Source organism: Notolabrus celidotus, chromosome 19 (genome assembly GCF_009762535.1).
Source record: "Notolabrus celidotus isolate fNotCel1 chromosome 19, fNotCel1.pri, whole genome shotgun sequence".
Classification (NCBI taxonomy): Eukaryota; Metazoa; Chordata; class Actinopteri; order Labriformes; family Labridae; genus Notolabrus; species Notolabrus celidotus.
The window spans coordinates 11,091,988-11,117,891 of NC_048290.1; the positions used below are offsets into that span (position 1 = coordinate 11,091,988).

The following is a 25,904-nucleotide window of genomic DNA, read 5'->3' on the forward strand; positions in this document are numbered from 1 at the left end:
ATACCAATATTAATGAAAGAGAGAGGACACTACCAGACAGATATTTTCAAAATAAAGCGCCCTGAATGAGGAATAAATATGAAGCTTCATTATCTATCATGACAGAACACTAGAGGGAGTTTGTCTACTAGACTCTTCGTCCAGAAATTAACAAAGGCTTCATTACTCATGATCACAGGCAGAAGAGGGCCAGGGGTCAAAAAGTCACACACTCATTCTGCTTACTCATGTTTAGCGCTGCCATGCCTCCCTGTGGTGCAGCCGGGTACATGGAAGGCATGGTCGTGGTCATGAAGTCTGCGATCTGCTGCAGGGCCAACAGGCTGGTGGGCGTCTTCCCCTTTTTCAGCTGATCCTGGATCATCGTCTCCAGCTCATCGCAGAATGCCTGCAGGTCAAAATACACAGACAGACAAACACAAACAGAGGGTAAGGGACAAAAAACCTAGAGTCATGTTTATGTTTTCAAGCTCCCGACTATACCATTTTCATAGCTAAGTTTTATACAGCATGCCTCGTTGTCACAGTCAATAGATCCTTCTGTCAGTCACTGCTCTGTTATACAAGTCCTGAATATTCAGTATGGTACAAAAATGAACTGTATGATCATGTTGGATGCTGCAGTTTATGACTGTAGGCTAAAAAACAGTGTTAATTTTGGCTGTATTTTAGATTTAGTCTTAGTCTTTAGACGAAAATACCTGTTAGTTTTAGTTTCAGCCCTTAACAGTTTTAGTCTAGTTCTAGTCGACGAAAACTCAAAACATTTTAGTCTTTGATTTTTGCCGATACACCTTCACTCTTTAAATAATGAATGTAGTCAATCAGATATTGTTAACAGGGCTATACTAAGTGTTAAAATCACCAACATTTCACTCCTTTTACATTTTTGCTTATGTAATATCTTAAGTGAAACAGTCCAGCCTGTCCCTGCTAAAAAGTCAAAAGAAAACATTCTTGATGTGACCACTGTGACTGTATTTTGATTCTCTTGATTCACAGAAAAATGCCATGAACACAATATAAGGGCTGTATTTCACATTTACGACTGTCCTTGAATGTACCTGCAGTGACAGAGGCACTGGACAGACAGTCGGTTCACGGCACTCTGAAACGCATCTGCATCTTTCAACAAGGAGTTGATCCAAACTTACTAAATGTCGGGGCGCTGGTGGCCTAGCTGTCTAAGCGCCCCCACATACAGAGGCCATAGTCCTCGTTGCAGAGGGCGTAGGTTCGATTCCACCCTCGACCATTTACTGCATGTCCTCCCCCTCTCTCTGCTCCCCACATTTCCTGTCTCTCTTCAACTGTCCTATCCATAAAAGGCAAAAATGCCCAAAAGATAAAAAACATACTAAATGTGTCTGATGTATCACCAAACTGGAACAAATCAAGCTCTAGACGCAGAGCTTTTACGGTGAGAGAGGCAAAAAACGGTAAACATAAAATATTAAACAGACGTCCCCCAGGTTGTGTCTTTGTCACTAACGCACACCGGGGGGTAAAACTCAGCAGATTGAGTGCATCTCTCTCACTGACCGGGCTCTGTAGGATCATGGACACCCTCTTCCTCTGCTCCATCATGTTGAAGTCCTGTCGCAGGTCGGGAGCCATGTTTCTCTCCCTCTGGTACTCCGGGCTGCTCTCGTCCACCCTGTCAAAGTACCGCTCCTTGTGGGGGGCTGTGGTGGGAGGGGGGGCCGTCACCACTCCGGCACCTGACTCGCCGTTCATCTTGGTCTGGCCTCCTGCGGACAGGTAGGAACAAGAGATCAATTTAGACCAGTTTCTGGAGACTAAAAATCATATAAAGCCTGTTTCCCTCAAAATCATTCTCTATGCTGATGATGAGCCCGTTTTTAGTTTATGGTCAGAGTTGGATGTTTCAACTGGCCTTGAAAAAGATTCAACATTTATTTTGTCAAGTAATGTCATACTATTTAAAGAACACAGGCATACATCTCCTAAGTGCATAATTGTTGTTTTGCAACTTGTTAAATCACCCAAATTGAAATAACATCAAACCGTGTAACAAATTAAACGTGTCACATAATCACAGTTATTTATCTCAACTTTGATAACTGCCTTCTTTCAAAAGGTTTAGTACTCTAAAGGGTCATTTTTCTCGAGTGTGTAAAAGAAGTCCATCTGTCTTATGAATTAATCTGCACCCTCAGCCTGACATTTAGAGGACAATAACGTGAAACTCATGGAGCTGGTGTCATTGAATGATTTTAAATCTAAAATGAAAGACTTTAAAGCAGATTGCTCAGGATGTTGTAGTTTTAAGCTGACCTGGTTGCACAACTGACCCTAGATAGTTTCTCTTTTATTAAAACATGTTGGTGCTTTAGATTGCACTTAGGTTCCCTATGCGTCTGCGTCTGGAGCGTCGTGTTTTTTATGCTGCTGACTGTCGTGACTTCAGATCAAATTAAATAAAGGTTAAATAAATAAAATGTCAAACTCCAGCTGCTACAACTACTACTCTATGAGTCTCACCTTTATCATCTCTCTCTTCATCTCCCTCTACCCCTCTTTCCAACCCCAACATGGTAGAGGCAGATGGCTGTCTTACATGAGTCTGGTTCTGCTTGAGGTTTCTGCCTGTTAAAGCGAAGTTTTTTCTTGCCACTGTCACTTAAATGCTTCAAAGTGCTCTGCTCTTGGTGGATTAAGATGAAATAAGACCGAGTCCAGTCAGTAAAATGAGACTGGATCTTATTCTGTCTTGATGTTGGGTCTTTGTTAATATTATAACAGAGTACTGTCTAGACTTGCTCTGTTTGTAAAGAGTCTTGGGATGACATTTGTTGTGATTTGGCGCTATATAAATAAAGATTGATTGAAAATAAAAATAGGATGATAATCTAATGAAAGGCAAAAATGATGCTGATGGATGGACAAAGAGAACATTTCTGATGGTAACTCAGGAAATGAGCATTGTCTACAACTACAAGAGCCAATCCCTCTAACGCTCTGTCTTTTACTTCCTGTTCACATCATGTGACCTCTCTTCCCAGCTCAGAGGGATTTTCATTGATTTTTGGCATGTTTCCTGGAATCATGTCACTCAACTGTCAAGGCTCAGCAGAGAAAAGGAACAGACAATAAATAAATAAATAGTTGCTGCAAGTCATTTACAGAAAGGACCATTAATTTAAGAGATAACATGCTGCATTCACTGTATGCTTTTCCATCAATAACCAACTTTAAGCTCTAACTTTATAATGTGTTCCCTTATATTGACAACAATAAGGCGGGATTACAGACACAGAGAGAATCCGGACAGATCTCGTATTGATCCGTCCAGCTGGCTGAGTGTATGTGAGGATAAAAGGCCTCCGCCTGTCTGTCACAGCACAGATTTCTCAAGCCCCGACTCTGAAGGACACAGGCCGACTTCTCAGCAGAAGGAAATGTGTGTGTGTGTGTGTGTGTGTGTGTGCAAGGATGCATGGGTAATAGGGGAAGCTCTGGCAGAAAGTGATGCAGCCCATTAAACCACATCAATACAAATGTTCAGCCAAAACCACCATGACAACTGCAGACCAAACCCAAAGCATCCAGTATCACACTGAGCAGCTGACAGAGCCTCTCTCTGTTTCTGTCTGCTTTTATCAGACTTCTGGAGATTTTCCACAACATCAAACCCTGACATTTTCACAGATCTCAGGGTCACCTGCTCCAATTGAGGTTTTTGTGTTGTGTTTATGCTGTCTGACTAATTCTGGGCCAACATTGTTTTGTCCAAATCCCCCTTTAAATAGAAGGAAATTAAATGATCACAGCAGGGAAACAATGAGGGAGAGAGAATTAAAGGGTTTAATGTTCTCAGGCTGGCTAGTGGAAGTGTGTTACTGTAATGGATAGAATAGATAACTCTTGTGTTTAGATTATTTGCTTGAGATAAATCCTAAAAAACTCAACTTTACCTTAGTGAACATAGATATAAGAATTAAGAAGTGTTACGTAAATATTGGAGTTAAAACAAAGCTGAATCAGGAAACACGGGGGGGGTAGAGAGTGGGGGAAGACATGCAGTAAATGGTCAACCGGCTGGGAGTCGAACTGGAAACCTCTGCGACGAGGATTATAGCCTCTATATGTTGGACGCTTAGACCGCTAGGCCACCAGCGCCCCTGAATCAACCATTTTAACCCAACTAGCTTAGCTAAACAAAGCAAAAGCTTGACAAATGTGCTAAGCTAGGCTAGTAACTTCTAACAGGAGTGGTTGGCTTTGTAATTATTAGACTTTGACAAAGTATAAAATGAAATCTTGTGCCGCGAGATCTCACAATACTTAAAGAAAACGTTTTTCAAGGGAAGGCATGTGGTGAATTTGTAATTTCTAACAAATAATCACAGCATTACACCACTGTATGAATATTAGGGATAGGGTATGAATTTCACATATTTGAATCCTCGTTCACTTAGTAAAAATCGAATAGAGTTACTGTGAATATTTTCTCATTTTAAAAGTAACATTTTTCATTGTTTTTACCGGTGCCTGGTTGTAATACGATACTCCCGCCAGATGGTGGTTATAGAGCGTCTCAAAGCTGTTTGCAACCGCATTAAGTAACAGAAGAAGAAGACTGCTAACTGCATTAAATAGCAAAAGAAGAAGAAAACATAAGCGACAGTCGCTGCGATTTTTTTTCCGTTTCTGAATCTCACACTACTACACACTTATTTCCAAAGACTGAGCATGTCTGTTAAATGTAAACACATACGCCACGCCACGTCGCAGAAACACCAACATAAAGACCGACGCCGTCAGTGCCCACTACTAGCAGCACCTCGTCCTGCTGCTGGTTAACACGACTGCCACACAAAGGGCCGTTAACGGGACAGGTCTGTGTGTAAGTGAGTGTGTGCGAGTGCGAGTGTGTGTGTGGCTTGAAATGCCCATCAAAAAAGTGTAGATAGAATGGAAAAGTGTTTTTAAATTGTGTGGTTTTTCAGAGGGTAAAATATCATAAATCAGAGGGAAGGAAGAGAAGAATTAACTCGCTCCCTTGTTAAACAATGCTAGCTTGGTTGTTATGCTCAAAGGTAAAATAGTTTTGTCTTTCAAATTATACACCTCCATATGAGAAAATATTCATCTTGAAACAAGTATCAGCAAGTATGGCTGTCTTATTTTTCAATTTAAATACACCTACTTGAATATTTTAAGACAAATAAAGGAAGTCTTACGCCTTTTCTGACTGAAGAAACTCAGAACTGTTTCCAAAGAAGACGCAGTCGTTCCTGACACCTGTGTAACACTCTTGTTCCCTGGTTTCCCAAAACCAAATCCTTGCTGCCGTCTTCTTTTAGTCATTTATACGGTGTTCACTGCAGTTACCAAAGAAACACGACGAGGAAAACAAGCTGCTCTCTCCCTCAAAAACTCTGTTGTTCTGTCTCACTTTTGAGATTAGGACATCTGTTATTGACAGAGGAATAAGGACATCAGCAATTAGCTCTGGTGCCAAATGCTCTCATTAGAGACTCAGAGAGCCCAAGTCCCTGGCCTGTTATTAAAACAAGTTTATCTGTGCACTGAAAATAACAAGCCAGGAACTGATTGTTAATGCTGAAAAATTAACTGGAAATTAACCTGCCACACAAATTCTTTAAATTAAACTTAAAGTCACATGAACCTTGGTTAGTAGGTCTTTCAACACAGGCCCCGTCAGTCTGGTTCACGGAGGGGTCATTGTTATTCTTTGGACCGTTAGTCTGATCTAATTCGCTTCAGTCTCACTCGGTTATGCTGCCTTCACAGCCTGTTTTTCATGTTGTTGTTTGCTGCTGGGGACAGCATGACAAATCAAACATGTCCAGTGACAATGAGACAACTTAATTCAAGTGACAAAACCCTGAGGATGTAAACAGTCATGCCGTTCTTGAGACAGGACAATGCACTGACTCAAGATTCTGTCTGTGAGGAGAAATCAGAAGGTAAGCTTTTTAAAATGTATGTTTATATTTTATAATGAACACCCAACAGCCACAAAGCCCTATTCTGTTGATATTTCACATTTCATGTCATAAAAATCTAAATTATTCATTATCCCAGGATACATTTTTAAACAATAAAACAAAACTGGTGTCACCTGTGTGGATGTTTTTCACAGTTTCAGAGGAGAATAACAAGACCCCAATTTGAAAAATGTGCCTGAAGTATTCTGACACGAAGAAAAAAGTACTCATGTTTTAACTCAACAAATCTTTGAAGTTAAAAACACCTTTTGGACCACTTTATTCCAAGATAGAAGACTAAGGATTTCACCAGCTAATGGCTGTTAGGAACAGTACCCTGGATTGCTACTTTGCAAATGTCTCCCTCCCTGCTCTGTATGACGTGATCTCTACAAGAATTCAGTCTAATCGCAACATCAGTGACAAGTTTTATCACACACTTCTGTTGTGTTAGTCCAGCAAGTATGCTTGATGGGCCAGTGGTTGGATGAAGATCTGAAAATGATGAAGACGTTATTGCATGTTCAGGAGTGCCGTCGTACTTAGAACTATGTGTTGTTGGTGACATCATCGCACATGTTTTCACCAAGCGGCAACCTCCGGTCTCAAACTATGAAGCCCATGTGGAAGTGTTATAAACTGCAATTCATCGAGCATCCGCTTGAGGCTGGCTGCAGAAAAACCGGAAACCACATTCAAAAAAGACAATATTTGCAGCATTATTAAACATGTTTACAGCCTGGTTTAAAAAACGGCTTGGCTCTACGTAGGTGGTTTCTCTATCAGCACACACTGTACGGGGGGTGTTTTTTTTTCTAACGCAACGATTCAGAAGATATTAAGATTGCGAGTTTTTGCCCAAATAAGGACATGAGTGACTTGACTCCCAGACGGGAACACATAGCTGTTGGCTAGGAGGCTCAAACTCTGCCTCTTTACTATGCCTGGTTGAGTTCTGCATTTCCAATATGGCTGCCGCCAACGATTGGTTTTAAAGCAGCGCTCAGGAGCAGATGGGTGACGTCACGGATACTACGTCCATTATTTATACAGTTAATGGTTTTCACTGCCTAGGAGTGAGACATCTTGCATCCTTACTATCTTTGCAGAGATTGGTGCATGCTATTAAAAAGTTGATCCCAAAATAAGAACCAATGACTTCTTTTAATATCTGATTAACTCAATAATTGCCTGGATAATTGATGACGAGGTAGGCATTAGATGCAGCCATATTATCTGTATCATCAAAAATGATCTTAGTTAGTTTTTGATGAATATATATCCATATTCTATACTAAAATATTTTAACTAAGCCTTTCTTACCGTCAGGTGTGCATGAACTGCACAGTTTAAAGTACAAAAATGTAAATAATGTAAACAAAATGATCTTATTCGTATCAGCTATCAGGAGCAGGTTATTATCTGTGATCAGTATGAACTAAAAAGAAATCCACAACATGCATGTTTTTAGAGGGGTACTTGGCTTTAAAATCATCTCAAGGGGGGTACATGATCAAGGAGGTTTGGAAACTACTGCACTAAAACACTGCAGGAAATGTGTAAGCTGATCTGTTAAATGGTCTTGAAGCTGCTATAAGTCCAGACAGAATCCAGCTCTGCAGAGTACACTGACACAAAATTTGCCAACGCCAGCATGTACAGGCTGAACCATAACTATTAGTGCAAGTATTTTTAGAAATAAGAGGAAGGAGGAGAGGAAATTATAGAACGATGTGCAGAAATCATCTCAGTAGCTTTTAAATGTTCAAATGTTTTCAGTTCTTTTTAGAATAGTCGTGCTGTGTAATGCTAGGGTGAAACAGGTAAATTACACTGCTTTCCCAATGCGATCTATTTCTCGCTGCACTCTGCTGGAACCAAAATGTCAGCTGAAACACTCCAGCTGTGCAGAACTACACAAACACATCCACAGAGCTGTTTATTTCACGTGGACAATGAAGCAATAACAACGGCAGGAGACGCAGGAAGTGTCTCCATCCATGCAGAATGTTGTCATCTCACAGCCACCCCTCCCTCCCTTTGGTCTTATCTCTCCTCAGATATGTGGGTGCAGGGGCTCGCCTAGCCTCCACTCCTGTTGAGAGTGCGATCACTATGGAAACCCAACACATTACCATGGAAACACAGGACAGCCTTTAAAGATTGCTGTTATGTAAGAGCAGCTGTAGGGCTACATCATGCTGCAAGCCAGTCAGTGTCACAAGACACACACCCTCAAACTCATTTCACATCAGACTCAAAACATGTCAGGCACACAGAGGGTTGGATTCTAAAGTGATGGTCTCACTGTTGTTTCAGCTTAATGCTGCACTGTAAGAGCAAACACACAGAGCTCTGTCAATAGAGCGCTTCTTATTCTTGTTTTATTGGTAACAGGGCGTAACAAATGCGATGTACAAATTTTCACACTTCTTCCCCCAACTGGCCATCACAGGGGGAAATAAACATCAAAATACTTTGTGGCACAATAGGTCTAAACGTTTATCTCTTGAACAAGTGGTAAGAAAGGTAAATGCTATTTCGTAATGACACATTATTTGTCCTTTTTCCACCTCAATTCCATTTTAAAAAAAAAATGAGATTAGTAATATATAGGCGTTTTTCGACAAGAGAAACTTTACCCTGGAACTCGGGACGTTACCCTGGAACTATGTGCGTTTCGACCGACGGACCCAGGGCAAAAAAGTAGTTCAGGGGTAGATAATCTCCCCCCTAAAAAGCCCCTGCTAGAGGGGTAGTACTTTTCAAAAGGTCCCGGGACTTTCAGGGGGCACGGCCTGCAATGCTGAACGTGTCTGATTGGTAGATTAACCGCAGTGTTTTTATTCCGTCTGCCATCCACAATAACATCACACACATGTGATTTGTTCTATCTGTTTTGTATGTGTGTGTACTTTTCTATAGCAGAAGCTCTGATTCCCTTGATTTAGCAGCTTTGTACCAGTAGTCTTCTCTCAGACGTTTATGTGGGATGCATCCAGTAAACAGGGTCGCGGTTTAAACCAAAACACCGGCGATCTCTGCCATGGCTTTTTGAGTTAAAAACGATTTTAAAGCTGTGTTGAAACGTCTTTGCTACTTGCGCTTATCTCCTCTCACGTGTTGATTCAGTGAATCCATCAGGCTCACGCTTTGTCAAGGACAGGCGCTTTCATGACAGTGAAGCTGCCACCATCTACAGGTGATTGAAAATGTACCCCTATTCATTGTGGGCTGCTAATGGCAACTTTGCTGCCCAAAGCATGCTGGGATATGGTGGAAAACTCTCAAAGAAATAACCTTATGGAGAGCTAGTTTGATTAAAAAGACACCCTAAGCGGTCTAAGCTCGTGCCTATAGATTGTATAAATAATGAACATAGGCTAAGCTCAACTGCTGAATCAGACGCTAGTAGATTGCAAGCCCCACATGGTGAAAACACATGGTTCTAGAAAGAGCTACACAGTTGCACAGGAACTCCACATTGTCACAAGATAAAAGTTTCAATCTTTTGCCCCACACCGACCCCCAAACACAGCATGTCTATACCAATGGGACTTTGTGGTACCTATTTGAAAGATTAAGATGATGTCAAGCTGGGATATAATCATATTTCATAATGCAAACAGATCTAACTAAAATATGCAGGAAAATTACAGGTTACTTCCTGTTTGATAAAAGTTTTATTCTGTACCAAGATGTCACTGAAAACTCCCCTTGTTGAACTGTCACAGTGCATCCAAAGCACATGTCATTGCGCATCACTGAGAGGTTGAGTCACTGCTACTCAGTGTCAGGACAAATCAGAACCCCCAGAGAGTGCAAACTGTCTCCATGTGATCTGTCTATATAAACCGATTATTAAAAAACCCAGTTACTGAATAAATGGAATATTATGTGATAGCCTGTCTTTCTAAGAGCAGATTCCCCCATGAGCTGCATCCATTAGCTAAATAATATTTAATGGGGAGTACTTCGCCAAAATTAAGTATGACCATGGCTGTGCCAAGAGCTGAAAGTCATGCAACACCAGGAACATTGGGGGAATTTATAGCAGCTCTGGCTGTCAGAACCGGATCTGTCTCGTCCAATTTCTTCTGCACAGACTGTCACTCAAAGGCAACTAAATGCATAACACAGTTCAGCTTCACCCCGTCTATACAGAAGACAAAGAACATTTATGGATAACCAGCTGTTCTAATTGCAAACAAGAGTCACAATTTGACCCTAGCTTGCTTGAAAACTGTCAAAAAGATTCAACTCTGCTAAAATGACAACCTGCTATGAACCAGTTTTTGCTGACGCCGTAGTGTCACACTTTCTCTTATCTTCTCCCCATGCACCAAGGGACACAGCTACATAACACCCAGCAGCTTGTACACAGCTAAATCTGACACTTCTACCACCCTTTATACCGTGTATGTAGAAAACTCCTGGTGTGTATGCATCCAAGCGTTTCTAAGCAACTGGAAAATGTTATGATGAATCTATCAAGCAACGCATTCACACAGTACAATACAATATGTGTGAGAAATTACAGGGAACATTTGGATTTGTCATTGTGACAATCAAGTGTTTCAAATTTTCTACCAATGGGGAACAAAGGCAACAGCAGCCTGAGGATGAAAACAGAAGAGCTGTTATAAAACCTCCCAGAGGACACTTTGAACTCACTTGTCCTGTATGTGATCAGTGTGCTGCCTGGAGTAACAGAGGATGTTAAATCTCTCTGTTTGGACCAAAGCTTGCATTAAATGAAAACAAAGGCGGGATTGAAAGAGTTAGGATCCTGGTGAGGAGGTTTTTACTGAGAGACACTTGAATGTGACATTTGGCTAGCTGATTGCAGCATCTTCTTTTTTATAAATGAGTATAATGTTTAAATCATTTTTACCTTAGAATACATCTCTGCACCAAAATCAAGACTGATGCTCTGGCGCAACACATTACCAAATTGTTTATACAGATATTTAAAATTCAACGAATTGACTAGTCTAAAGTAGATCTGGGCGATATTGAAAATTAGGTTATCACAACAAAATATTTCATATCTGTCGATATCAATAATTATCACGATAAATACTAAATCATTATTTCATTTAAATTTAAAAGCAGATTTTTGTTAGCTTGTGTCTGGATTTAGTTTTCTGATCAGCTTCTTGAATCCATCATTTCTTATGGTGCCAACAGGAAGAAGGTCTTTTCTGTGAGATTACATTTTTGTTAAGTTTTAGTTTGTAGACTCTTATTTTTCACAGGTTGAGGTTATTTGCATACTTTGATTTCAATTTAAACATATTTGAGCCCCGCCCACCTCTCACCCTGCGACATGATTGGCTGTTCAATGCCTTCTTCTTCTGTCTAACGGTGGGTGACAAGTAGCGTTTAAGACTCATTGGCACCCCCTCCCTTTCCAGTGGTTGGGGGTGTAATAACAGGTTTATTATATTGAATTATCATCGAACATTTGTTATATTCATATTGAGAAAGGATATATCACGATAATTATCATTATCAAATTATCGCCAAGCCCTTGTCTAAAGGTAAGCAAACACTTTGAAAACAGTCAAAATGAGCATATTAAATTTAACACGGCCAAACACGGATCACAGTCTGCAGGTATGCAACGTCAAATTGGTTTGCCAAGTGTGGCATAAGTTAGCTGAGATAGCACCACCAGCCTTTGGTCCTCCTTGAAGGTTATCCATTGCTCAAGCTGAATAATTAAATGCCATATTAACTTGACACAAGTCTACTTTCAACTTTATCTCCAATGTAAGGATCAAAATTCTGCCAGTGACTAGAATCATTTTGTTTCATTAAGTGCTAAGAAGCCGAATGGAGCTGATTCCAGCAATTTATTTATTTGAATAATACTAGCCGCCTCAGCTCCAGCTAGTGCTGAGCTACAGCTTAGATACAGCATATTACCGGCATTTTGGGCTTACATAATAAAATATTAATGATTGGTTTAGTTAGGTTGACTAAATGCACATATCCTACTTTCCTACTTTATGACTAAGTGTCTTCCATTTCATTTAACTATTTGGGTTTAATCCTGTCATGTACAAAATGTGTTTTAATCTATAAAAAATACAATTATTTGTATCATTCCTATAAAAAATTAGGAGTCTGTGGAGATAAAATCCTCTCATTATGAATCTAATGCAGTTTGGCTTTATCAGTGTTTTTTTTTCCTGTAACTTTTAGGGTTTTTTAGGGGAGGGGGAATTTATTCTGAAACTATTGTATCAAAAAGAACACTTCACTGATCTCAGAGGAGTTCATTCAATCTGGCTCCCTGTCATTTTGACTAAAATAATAAAATCAGTTTCCAGCTGTGTGGAGTTCAGAAAGCATATCAAATTCAAACTTCCCCCTTCTGTCACTCTTGTCATTCACAATGTGAAAAACTGATTAAAAAAAAGCTTTGATCAAAAAGTAATGTTTGTGTTATATTCTAGTTTGGACAAGAGATCCGTGACTGGGAGATTGCCTCAGAGCACATTGTTGATGTGTCTTTACAATCAGTGCAGTGAATTGAATAATAGTCAAATGAAAAAAATCCACACTTAACTCTAATAAAGCCATAAAGCTGTCTCATTAACTGCTCTGCAGGGATGCCTACAACGGATTCATTCCCCCAGATGTTTTGAAAGATGATTAACTCAGTACTTGATGTAACGCAAAAAAGTCAGACAATATTTTTAAGTGAGCCCTCTTTTCTTAAACCCTTGAATTTTGGACCTAATAGGAAAAGCTATGTAGGATCTATTAGATGACTGTTTTCCCTGATGTTTTGAACATGCTATGACAAGGCTCAATAGTTATGGTTCCAGTCGAGACTGAGGCTAGAAATAGAAAAAGGAAAATGTACTCTAGGTAATATAAAAGTGCCTGATTTACATCGTATATGCATTTCAATTTTATCAATACTGTCTTTTTAGAGACAGAAGCTTGTGCTGAAATCATATTGTCAGCATGACTAAGCTCACACAGAAAAAGAACCATTTAGTTTGTTCCAAAAATATGCCAATCAACCAAGGGAGTGAAAAAGATCATTATGGCGTTAGAAAATGGAAAAAAATAGCAGCCTCAAAGTCCTGCTGGTCTTTCTGTTACACTTTAAGTGTGTGTATATGAGTTCGTGTGTGTGTGCATGTGTACAGTTAGACAAGGCTCTTTATATCTCTGAGCAGGATGCTTGTCATTACTGAGTACTCAAAATCCACCAGCAACTGCTCTTAGTGCATGTGCGTGCATGGACACCCTAACTACTCTGACTGGTAGGAATGCATTAGATGACATTTTAGCACTGCCCTCTGTGCGGCCTTATGCACCCGGCAGTAATTGACATGCACAGAGAAGTCGTGTAGTGTTATTAAGAGCTAACAGCAGACACACTTTAACACAGTGCTGCTAACAAAGATGAGGAGACAACAATTCAAGTGAATACATACTGACCTCGCAGCTGAAACTACATTACTTAAGACGAGAAGGAAGGGGAGAGGATCATGGAGCTAATTTGAAGTTATTCTCTGATTCAACTTCTGTTTTAAGGCTGGTATATACTTCTGCGTCGCCCCTACGCTGCAGGGGCTGACGCAGACGTGAGCACTACATACTTCTGCGTCGATGTGTCCGTGTCGTGCAGCAATACTCTGCCGAAACACTTGAAGGCAGTGTGGTCCCTCTGATAGTCGGGTCGTCTGTTTCGAGCAATGCTACGTTCTCCGTTTACTTTTTCACAGCGATTCCGAGCGTATTATGTTGATCTACAGCTGATACATGTTGCTGTTTATCAGACAGATGTGATTACAGGGAAGAATAGAGAGGACACGTCGGAGGAGATGAAAAACTCGGCCGATGTGCGGAAATCCAGGACGTGCTGTAAGAGTGGGAAATACAATGCTGCCGAGTGGACCAATCACAGGGCTCATGGGCCACATCAATTTGACATATATTTACATTTTGGAGGAGGTGTGCGTCAGCTACATACATAGGCCTCTGCGTAGGTACGGGAGCTACACAGACCTAAGGCGTAGGATACGCTTTCCCTTCAATGCAGAGTTATAAATCAGGCTTTATTCTTTGGCAGTGTGATAATCATACCACAGTGTGCAAAAACTATAATTTAATATACTGAAAGCCACATTTTTATCCATCCAAAACCTATAACACATATTTCAACAAGCAGGCAGCACTTCTTGAGCAATATGGAAACAACTGATGATTTTCTTTTTACTGTCAACATGTCAGAGGATCTTTGCTCGGATAATATTTACCCATTTGGCCAAAACAGGCCCATCAAAATCCTATCAATGTTAATGCCTTCTTTTCCTGGTATTACAGAAGATGCATTGCAGTAAAGTGTGCCTGGAGTGATTTAGAATTGCTCACTGCAGCACAGCTGAGCAGCATAACAGGATTTTGTTGACAATGCTGTATTGTCATATGCAAACTTCGCCTTGTTTTTTTCAGGATGGGCTGCATGCATCGACACAAGCAGACAACATTTTCACCCAAGCTTTACCCAGGCTTTCTCCTGCAGGCCCCAGGTAAAATCTGCTTAAAGTTGAGCTGGGCTGATGTGATGCAGCAGGAAACTTTTGGGAATTATTTGCTGCAAGCAAGCAAGTGGGGCTATGGTGACATTTATAACATGCGACTAGAGCAAACCTGAGGAGCAAACATAACAGGGTACATCTGAAGAAGCAGAATTATTGTCAAGACGTGAACAGGGTGATTTGTCTGCAAAACCATGGCTCTGCTGCTGACCCTGTGCTTCACATATTTTACTGTGCTTGTCTATGTATCTTTGATGCCAATGACCCCATGCTATTATTTTCTATTTCAATATGTTTGGGAAATAGTAATGTTTTTTAATTTCCAATTTTCAGCTTGTTTTTGAATGTTGTTTGTAATTCAGGTCACTGTGTGATTTTTGGGAAGCCTAGGACAATTTCCCACATCCATAACATCCATAGTTTATTCTAAACTGTCATCACAGCAGAGATCCCTGTTGCTTTGTTCCCCATCATGTTGTTAACATTACACTTTGGCTTTGACGGGATACTTTTGATGTCATCCTACCTCCTGAGAATCTCCCTGCCCCCATCTCCACCCTGCTTGCCAAACAGGGAAGACTTCACACTGTTTGGGACACGTGTGAAAAATTTGGGGGATGGAGCATGTGTGAAAGAGGCTAAACAGTAAAGTTATTTAAAAGATAGGCTTTTTGTGCCTTTAAGTCATCATATCACTGCCCAAGCAATCCACAAAATCTATTTTCAGTGTAGTTCTGCACTCACTATATTTAGATCATGACCGTTAGCAGCCATATTGGTTATCGGTGAATTTGCCCCCTCTGAAACAGTGGTTGGCAAAGTCCCAAGAATCCAACACCTGGGGCTCTAGAAAAGTAGTACACAGTCATATGTAACCAAAGCTCAGTGTTTTGTCTTGTCAATATTTTGGAGTTCTATAGAACAATGTATTATGGTTCAGGTCGGGTTTGTATTATTTTGAATGAAGTGAACCTGCATTGACCCGTTACAAGGGATTATAGTCACTGTGGAAGCTTCATGTTATCGTCCACTTCCTCTAGATTAAATTTGTATTTTATCCAATTCCCAGAATGAAATATCAGCAAATGAAAAAGTATTGTTCCATATCAATTTAGAGCTATTTAAGTACAGAGTACATCTTACGTCAGGACTATGAACAACTGATGGAAATGTTAAATCTCACACTGTCCAAAAATAATAATTGATAAAAAAACTAAAGTTGTTGACAATCTTTGATATATTTAAGGGTGTGATAAGCCCCTGAAATTAAATTTTGATTTGCACTTATTATATGGAAAATAATCAACTTTTTGTGTTTTTGCTCTTTTTTAAACCGGCATTTGAAGGGTTAAATTCCTGAAAATCAATCAAATTATTTTTCTAATCATCAGAGCATAAGTTGATTGAGGGAATGAGCAAAAAAAGGTGGGAAAATATTGTTCACAGGCACAGATTATGCTGTTTCTAAGGTTTTGCCTATGCCATCTTTTTGGGGGGACAGGAAATGAAACAAGATCCACTATTATTCATATTTCTAAAAGAGTATTTATCACAATATGAGCACTGTTTTTGAGCAGCTGTTTTCAACATTGCAGACAGACAACTTATGAAGCTAGTTGCTGGAAACAGTGACGAATTCAGCTGTTTTGCAGAATATTTCCCTTGGAGGTTGGTGGGGACCAAAAACAGAGGTGAAAGGAGACTCCAGAATTAGTTTTATAGTCATATAGAGGCCAGGAACAGGGCTCTGAATAAATGTTGGTACTTCCCCAGTACTAGTGTGTAAATAAGTGACCAAAACCCCGACATTAAATGAAAGCTTAACAGGTTAAGTCGAGTCAGAAGCTACATCCAAGCTTCAGTTGAAAGAGTTCAGCAAAATAGAACTTACTGTATGAAGGTTTAAACATCAGAGGGATAATTGTGACAACTGTTTTAGGTGTTGTTTAGTAGCAAGGCCCACCCAGACGCTATGTTAAGTTTGCATGTGAGTGGTTCAGTGGTTCAGTGTTTATCAGGCCATAGCATGTCATGTGGGACAGAGTGGTGGAAGATCTGAAACAACACACCCCTCCCTGTACAGCTTCCTAGCCTCACACTCTAGCCCGTACTATCATATGAGCATCTGCACTGCATTCTGCTGGCTAAATATAAGACCTGGACATGGGTGCATGCATTAACATGATCTGTAGTGACCTCACTGGTGTGATAGAAAGTTCAAAAACGACTATCTTCACATTTTTGACTCATGAAACCCTGCAAAGTGACCACATATGGGAGGGAAAGAAGGGAAGAGTGAAATAGAAACTGGACTTGAAATGAGGAACACATTTTCAGCTGCAGTGCAGTCAAGGGTGTGGGCGTGGGGAGTGGGAGTAAAACAAACACCAAGCTCTGTATCTGGAGTGAGTGTGTGAGTGTGTATGTGTGTAGTAGTGAAGTGCTTGTGGAGGGTGGCAACACAGAGCCAGACTGACAGAGCTGAGCTCCCTCCTCTGGGAATTTCACTCATTCTAACAGAATTACCAAATCCAGGGAGTTACCATCCCTTAACACACTCTTGACAACTTATCTTGGCAGTTTGGCTTTGCTGATCCTCATACAGTGTGGAGGGGGAAGGGACTTCAAAATGGACTTCAGAAAGACGACATACAGCAAAACTTTGGAGGTTATGTTCTACAGATTGGGCCTAAAAACAAGCTATCAGGCTCATACCTCTATGATTGCATGCTTTAAACAACCGGCACAACTCTGAGATTGATTCATAGTTTTAGGAAATATAGAAAAACTGCAACATCTGGCATGCAGGAGGTCTGATGTGGAAGGTATTTGTAATTGTTACCTTTGATTAAAGTGTTGTTGATACATTTTGTGTCAACAATTAACACCCCAATAATATCATTACTTTGTTAAATTTGGCAGGACAAATTCATTGGTTAGCGGTGTAATGGCACATCTAAATTAAATTGAGTATTATTAAGTAACAATGAATTCAATCTTGTTTAATAAAATAGTATCATAGCAGAATTGGTCATAAGCAAGTGCCTTTTGTTATCTAAAATAACTACATATCAAATTGCATCAGTATGATCATGTTGATCAGAACTGCATATTGCCCTGTAGTTTTGATGATTACAAAATATTATGATGAATTAAAAAAATATTTTCAAGGTACTTTTACCTTGAAATAAGCAAAAAAAAATCTGCCAATAGAACAAATTAGCTTGGTAAGATTTCTTAATAAGACATTTAGAAAACTGTGATCTTAAAATTAGAAGGGAAAACATATTTTAAGCAATATTTTACCAGTATTTTAAAGCTAAGTATCTCAGAATAAGCCAGGAATGCTAACAATTAGTATTTTTTCACTTAAAAAATATTTTTGCACTAATAAATTTCACTTCAATTTCTTCATTTGAGATATATTCACCTTAATTTGAGTTGTATTATAGCGGCACTTCTCTATGTTTAAGACCATCTTGTACTTGAAATAAGGTTACAAGGTTTAATTTGAGCATTTTGAGATATAATGTCTTCTCATAGTTAGCTGGATATACTAATAGTCAGTCATGTTGTTTTTTTAGGATAAGCCAGCTATGCTCAAGAGTAGACGTTTCATTGTTTGCATGTAGTTTGAGGATGTATATTTCTATCTGATTTAGAAGAAACAGATCCTGAAAACTGTAACCCACCCTTAAAAAACTACTTTTCTTTCTTTCTTTTATCAATAGAGCTGTTTTCTGATAGATTTGCCAATAAAGTACATTTACTTAAATCAAGTAAAGGGTTTGTCTTAAATTAAGATTATCTATCTTCTACAAATAAGATCTAGTTTTGATGAATACTGTGCATTTACAGTTAGAATTCGTGTTTCCTCCTGTACTGTAAAAAGACTTGATGATAAGCATGGGTGATTTGCTTGCAATAGAAAATTCACATTCAGGATATGGTGCTATCTGCCCAACAGGAAACTGCTCCATCACCACACGACTGAAAACAGCCCCATTTCCTCTGCTCCACAACACGCCCAGACTTGGAAACAGTCCGTCCCAGTACACAAGCAAAGTCCAGGAACAATATCAACCTGAGCAGCAACTAAATCCGTCTCCAAAAAGCGACAGTACGGAGTGCAGATGACTGCACGCACGGGGCCTGCTCACTGGGCAGGAGGCTAGCTATACTTGGGGGTAAAAGGCACCGGGCAAACAGAGCCTGGCCCTGGGTTTAATGTTCTAAATCAACACAATAACCAGTTTGAGCGAAGGTGGAAATGATTAAATAGCATGAAAACGCTCAAAGGCAGTAGACAAACATGCAACGTCTCCCATCTGCAGACTCAGTCGACTAACATACTAGCAAAACAGTGTGAGAGCTCGCCATACAGAAACACAACGAGAAGGTACAAACACTGGAATAAACCCCACATGGACCACGTTGCACCGGGGAAATACAGCCGTTAAAAAGCATTGTGTCGATGTTGTGTCGCTTACCCTCTCTTTGACGAAGTAATGAAGTATAAACAGCGTTCGGTGAAAGCAGGACGGAGGGTTTTCACTGTTTTTATCACCGACCCTGGTGATTTCAGAGTGGGTTTATCTCCCTGCGCTTGTCGTCCCTGCGTCGCTCCGCCCACCCACCATCATCCACCTTGGGTGCGGCAAACTGGATTATCTGCGCTTTACTATTGGCTCACGTAAGGCACGTGACTACATAAGGGAAAATGATTGGCTGGCAGGGGTGTTAGCCCGCCCCTCAGAAACAGGCTTTAATACAAACATGGTTTTTAATATTATGCTAAAGCTAAGACCACAAGGCTGTTAGGACTACATTGTTGTACTGGTTTAAGACTAAATTGTATTTTTCACGAGTCATGTCCTGTTGGTGCACTTTGTAAATAACCTGGAGCAATTTTTATCGTGCAATAACTTACCTTATCTATTTATCAGATATAAGTGTACATAGTGTGTATATATCTGTAATAGTTGCCATATTTTATTTTATTTTATTCTATTTTATTCTATTCTATTCTATTCTATTCTATTCTATTCTATTTTATTTTATTTTATTTTATTTTATTTTATTTTATTATATTTTACCCTTGTCATTGCTATTATTATTATTATTATTATATTTTTTAACTATTTTAGTACATTGTTGTATTCCCCTGTCCCGTGTTGTAAGCTGCTGTAACAAAAGAATTTCCTCCAACGGGGGACAAATAATGTATATCTTATCTTCTCTTATCTAATAGCTAAAAAACACAAAACGAACACTGGAAAAAATACCCCTCCAAAAACAAGAAAACACATTTACAGCAAAAAGAAATCTGCCTGTAGAACAAGTGAAAATTTGCTTGGTAAATTTTCTTAATATAAGAAGTAATATTTAGAAAACCGTGATCTTAAAATGAGCAGCAATATTTTACCAGTATTTTAAAGCTTAGTGTCTCAGAATAAGCCAGGAATGCTAACAATATTTTTTCACTCAATAAAATATTTTTGCACTAATACATTTCATTTCAACTTCTTCATTTGAGATATATTCACCTTAATTTGAGTTGTATTATAGCGGCACTTCTCTAGATTTAAGACCATCTTTGGTTTGGAACGTACAAATTGTATTTTTCACGAGTCATGTCCTGTTGGTGCACTAATAGCTGAAAAACCTGAAAAGAACACTGAAAAAAAATACAGCTTCAAAAGCAAGAAAACACTTATTTCAAGGTACTTTTACCTTAGGATAAGCCAGCTATGCTCAAAACTAGGTGTTTCATTGTGTGCATGTAGTTTGAGGATGTATATTCTTATTTAATTTAGAAGAAACAGAAAACTGTAACCCACCCTTAAAAACAACTTCTTTCTTTCTTTTTTCTTTCTTTCTTTCTTTCTTTCTTTTATCAATGGAGCTGTTTTCTAATAGATTCTCCAATAAAATGCATTTACTTAAATCAAGTAAAGGGTTTGTCTTAAATCAAGATTATCTGTCTTTTACAAATAAGATCTCAGCTTGAAAAATGTATGAAATGTAAAATAAACCTTGTATCTTTGAAATTACAACTCAAAACAAGATAATTTCAAGATTGTTTGACTAAACAATATATTTAAGATGCATTGTCTTAAACCAAGTCCCTCTATCTTGCTCAAATGTTACTTGTTAAGTAAATTTATCTTAAATCAAGTGGGATAAGACATTTGACTAAAAATGAGACAATATCACTTGGTAAGATTTTGAGTTTTTGCAGTGAAACTAAAGAATAACTTGTGAAAACACTTAATTCTACATACACACAGCAATGTCCATGTTAGCTGCTTCTTTTAACCCAAATGCTATGACAATGGGAACATTGCATCCTGGTTAGCTTTTCAACTACTACAAACTAATTTTCACATAGTGATAGTCTTCCCGAGCTGTTTTGGAGGTTTAGAACTGTGGCTGTGCTGAGTTTCACACCACAAATCAACATCTTTGTTTTTCCATTCATTGGAAAATGGTGCCAAGAAATTTCAACTCTTTACTTTTGGTCCAGTGCGTCACAAGGCTACCATGTGTTGAATTTAATATAATATTCTTTTATAACTGTAAGATCAGATTGTAGCATTAAAGGAGGACAGGATTACACATCATAATCTCTGAGTATTGGATCTTGTGCAGATCAAAATTTGTTTTTGTATATCTTATGTAACTGAATACAGTTTAACCTCCATGTAACCTCTGCAGCCAAATTCCATGGGAATACATGTTGCAATGGTGCAGTTATTTTGCTATAGATGTCCTCAGGTATAGTCAATGTAAGGTCATTTGTTTTAAAATCATCCTGATTCCATTTAAACTGAATGATATCACATGATCGTTGCCTTATGGCGAAGTGAAAACACTGCACAGTGATCTTCATAACTGTACTAAATGTGACTGACCACCAGGGGGCGCACTTAGTTTATCTAGGAGTTAGAAAGTTAGGATCCTGGGTGTAAACGACCCAATTTCCCTTAAAGGACATCTTCAACATATACCAACACTCATTTCTGGTGACAAGAGATTTCGTAAAAGTAGAAACACTGTCTATTAAAAACTGAAGAAGAAACATTGGGAAAAGAGACACAGTTGGAATCTGTGCAAATGCAAGACACAGCCATAGGCCAGCAGAAGGAAAAGGTTGATTTAACAAGAGGATGACATGTTCAATATCTGCCTCTAGATGGTACTGTTTTGTCACAAATTTGATTTCCCAGCAGTCATATAAAGCTGAACAAAGTTTATTCAGCCAACTCAACAATATTGGCTCAGGGAAGTGTATAGTCTAATAGTTAAGCTGTAGGTAAGAAATACGTCATGTTGTCTTTGCTATCAAACAACAAGCAAAGAAGGAGAGGAAACTTAAAAAAGGATGATATAACTGACAAAATGACTGTTGTACCACCTCTGTTAGGTTTGTGAACAAATTTGGTTTGAATGACATAGATGAGTGGCCTCAGTATAACAAAAACTGCTCTTAAGGATTCAAAATGGCTGCTCTAAAACAGCAGTAGCATGTGTTGAGATATAACTAAGCTAACAGAAAGTAAGCACATAGTCCATCTCTCTTAGCTCTTTGTAGCATAAGTGCTTGTTTGATTTTATCGAATTCTTTTTCATTGAATTTTTATTTTATTTTGACCGTTTTACAAAATATATTTTAAAATAATTGTATTCCATTACAGTTCTTTTAGGGGAATTTTATGTCTTTTAAAATATGTTTTATTTATTTATCTTGACTTGTGTGATTTTATAAACTGTCTGTTTTATTTTGCTAACCATGTAAAGCACTTTGTTCCTTGGTTTTTGAAAAGTGCTCTACAAATAAAAATGTTACTATTATTATTGTTTTATTTAACTTCAAGGAAACAGAGAAGACACTTTTGTGAGAATATGATTGTTTGGATATTGCTGACATTTTTGTTGGCATCTCTTAACTTCTTTAGGCCCACTTCTTTATAAATGTCCTTTCAATAGGAGCCGTAACTTTCCAAACTGTAAAGACTTTTATATCTGATGCTACGAACAGGCAATTTTTCTTTTTTAAACTCTGGGGTTAACTTGTTTCATGAGTGGCCCTGACCTCTGACTCTTGTGCTGTAAATCCTGCCCTTGTACCAGCCAACACACTCATGCATACACAATCTCCTCTTGACTGATCTCAGACCAGCGCTGGCCCTTCCAGTGTTGTGAATAATTGTGGTCTGCCTTGTAGCATGGATACACACAGCAAGGGACTCTAAATATATCTGACTGCTGTGTCTGAAGAGCTCAGGCTTGAAGATCACACCTAACTATATTACTTTTTCATCCATTGTGTGTGTGACTCTGTTCCTGTTACATTTACATTTGGCTGTGTATCTGATATTTTTATCTTGAGCAGTATTCAAACAAGCTCCCCTGAGTTTAGTCTTTGTGCCTGTCTGTCTTTCCTCATATTAGGCATTAAAATGTCATGTTCATGCAGATTGTCTTTACGACAAAGAGACCAAATAAGAAAAATGGACACGGATGACAAGAAATGGGTAGAAGGGGACATATATATCATAAAGACATCAGTTCAGTACATTAAATACATCTTCTTAAATGCAGATCTGCCTAAGTGGCTACAAATCATTTGAGCTCCAGTATTACGTTTGGGTTTCAGTGCACATTCCTCAGTCACCTGTTTTCTCTTAGCAGCACATGTCAAAGAGTGAGTGAAGATAAACCCAGCTGCTTTTCGTATTCATTTCAGGCAGCACTTAGCGTCCCCTTTTAACTCCAGCCAGCCTTCAACTCTAAGCTCTCAGATCACCAGAGGCCGAAATGAAAATAAACAATTTGTAGTATAGCCGATGATGCCTGGAAGTATTGGGATATTTAAGAATGCCACATAAATCTTCCCTAACGGAGTAAAGGGAAATTATAGACTTATTACAGCTCAAGTGGGCAGGTAATTTCTCAACAGTTGTTATTCGGGAATCCCACAAAGCAGCCACAGAGGTAAACTGCAGCACTATTCTATTTTCCAGCAGCAGCAATCTGTCTTTCGCTCAAAGATGGTATTGTATTCATCCAGCAGTACCGTGGAAAGCCCCTCTCCCTCCTCCTCTGGCCGGCACAATGAGACAAGGGTCAGCCTGTCTTTTTCTCACTGTGTTTTTGATTCACTTCTGCTTAAGGAAAATGTTGTGTAAACTTTGACCCCCTGCAGTGACCTTTTAAACCCTGTGGCACCATCTACATGACATCTCTCAGCCAGTGTTGGAGGCAAGTTATTCTTCAACAGGACTGTAGCTAGCCACCAGACAGCTCCTTGAGGTGAAACCCTTGGTAGTATGTCTATAAATCAAGGGTTGACAAGTCGATTGAACAAATGCTGCTAAAGGGTTGGAATTGTGGCTGTTATTGCACTTAAAAATGACATTAAATGAGTTGGATTTGAGATTTTAAGCAATAAATGAATGTAAAGTGTGTACTGAAGTCACAATTTAGTACTTGTCCAACATGGTTTCTTTGGTTCAGTGGTGTTTTTTTTCTTGGGTGGAAGAAGTTCCTTTTCTATAAATGTAGCATTGCCACAATGCAAAAATACTTCATAACAACACAAAGAGCAGCATTCAGAATCTAAGATAGTATTCAAGAGCCTAGCATGTGACTCGTCTGTTTCCACACATGTATTCACATTGCTTTAATGATGTAAAGAAGTAGAGATGATTTCAACAACTTTTCTTGTGTTTGAAGATTTCTATTCAATGTATTATGCTTTAAAGGGAGATCACTAGTTTCAGTTTTCATTGTAAATCAGCACCAAAACCATCAACTTAAAATACAGAGATGCAAAAGGCCCTAATTCCGCCAAATATCTTCTAGGTTATTGATTCCATTCCTGCTTTATACTCCTATAGATTTATCCATAGTTATACATCACAAATTCTTTATTTGTATTTGTGTTTGTTTGAGTTACGAACATCTGCATCAAGTAAAAAGTATTTTTAGTTTGTTATATTTAATTCTGAAATGCTGTGGAGTGTAAGGATTATCAAAGCTTGTCTAAATTGATAATCAAGGAATTTTAAAAGTACAGTACTTGGTCACTGTAGGTCATTCTGCACCCATGGCTTTACAGAGCAAATGCATATGATTCACTGCAGTTTGAAGCCGCATTGAGACTTTATGAAATAGATTTTAGTCTCATAAGGGGTGACAAGTAATTACTGTAGTGCTTTAGTTGAGATTAAGTTTGAGGTACCACACCAGTGCTTCAAATTGTCTACTCCATTATCTTTAGGACTTATATAGTTTGCTAACTTTAGAGATAGCTGTTCATTTTTGAAAAACCCATGTCCAAGGGGAAAGAGATTGTTATTAATTATCGGTTGAAGGGATGATGAGACATTCTTAGGGCCGATCAGTTTGGAAATATCGTGCCAAGTTTTAATTGTGTTGAATGCAATTACATTTTTTAAAACATCTGTCAAGAGCGGAACATTACTAGATAAGAGACACTAGTGAATGTGGATGATAGCACCAAGAGTCGATATGAGGTGTTTTGGCTTCCAGGAAGTTTATGTATCCAGCTGTAAATTGTTTAAGCGTGGCAAGCCCAGTTGTAATACAGAAGGTTTGGCATGGCTATTCCCCCCATGTCTATGGGTAGTTGTAATGTTTTAATTTTTACTCAGTTGCCTTCCTCCCATGCCACAATATCACCAATGGTGTTTTTTGTAATTCTGAGAGGGAGCATTTGCATTGGATAAAGAAGCCTTGGTAGTAGTAGTTCATAATTCTACAAATGGAAAAAGAAAGATTTATGGCGTTTATAATTGAGATAACACTTTTATTTTTTTCATACTTTATTGTGTCAATGTTATATATACATGATATACATTTCTTACCTTTTTGACACACTTTTTTCTTTTTTTTTGACATTGTGACCCTCCACCCATACAAAATTGGAAAGTAAATTATATAGAAATGTAAAATAAATAGAAAAGGAAAAGAAAGAAAAAAGATAATAATAATAATCATTAAAAAATAAAAAAAATAATAGAGATAACACTTTAAAAAAATGTTTTAATAACCTCCACCTTTCCTTACGAAATTAAAGAGATTAAATAATCAAATGTATCTTATTCTAAAATGTTCTCTTGTTATTTTGCACAATTGTTAGCTCAACTACTGCCAAAAATAAAATTGTTTGCTAGTGTCATACAATTTGAATATATGGTAAAATTTTAAGTGCATTATTATTTTTCCCATTTTAATATTCGTAGGTAACTTTGAGTGAAGTAAACGCTCTGTAGTCCTTCCACCTCTTGGTCTATCACCACCACCACCACCACCGCCTCCCCCTGCAGGCTGC

General features: G+C 38.6%; 1 protein-coding gene across 5 annotated transcripts in view; it reads right to left on the reverse strand.

Moving 5' to 3' along the window:
- Nucleotides 1-19,193, reverse strand: part of add1 (adducin 1 (alpha)) — a 40,914-nt gene extending 21,721 nt beyond the window's left edge. For 4 of the 5 annotated variants that reach the window (XR_004634813.1, XR_004634814.1, XM_034708836.1 and 1 more), the window contains exons 1-3: nucleotides 19,036-19,193; nucleotides 1,543-1,751; nucleotides 226-388 (exon numbers count right to left, since the gene is read on the reverse strand). Coding sequence is in view for 3 of the 5 variants with exons in the window: in XM_034708836.1 (XP_034564727.1) it covers nucleotides 226-388; nucleotides 1,543-1,737 (358 nt within the window). In the remaining 2 variants the exon portion in view is untranslated. The remainder of the gene's footprint in view (nucleotides 1-225; nucleotides 389-1,542; nucleotides 1,752-19,035) is intronic. The other variant, XM_034708835.1, reaches the window with a different exon arrangement.
- Nucleotides 19,194-25,904: the final 6,711 nt, after the last annotated feature.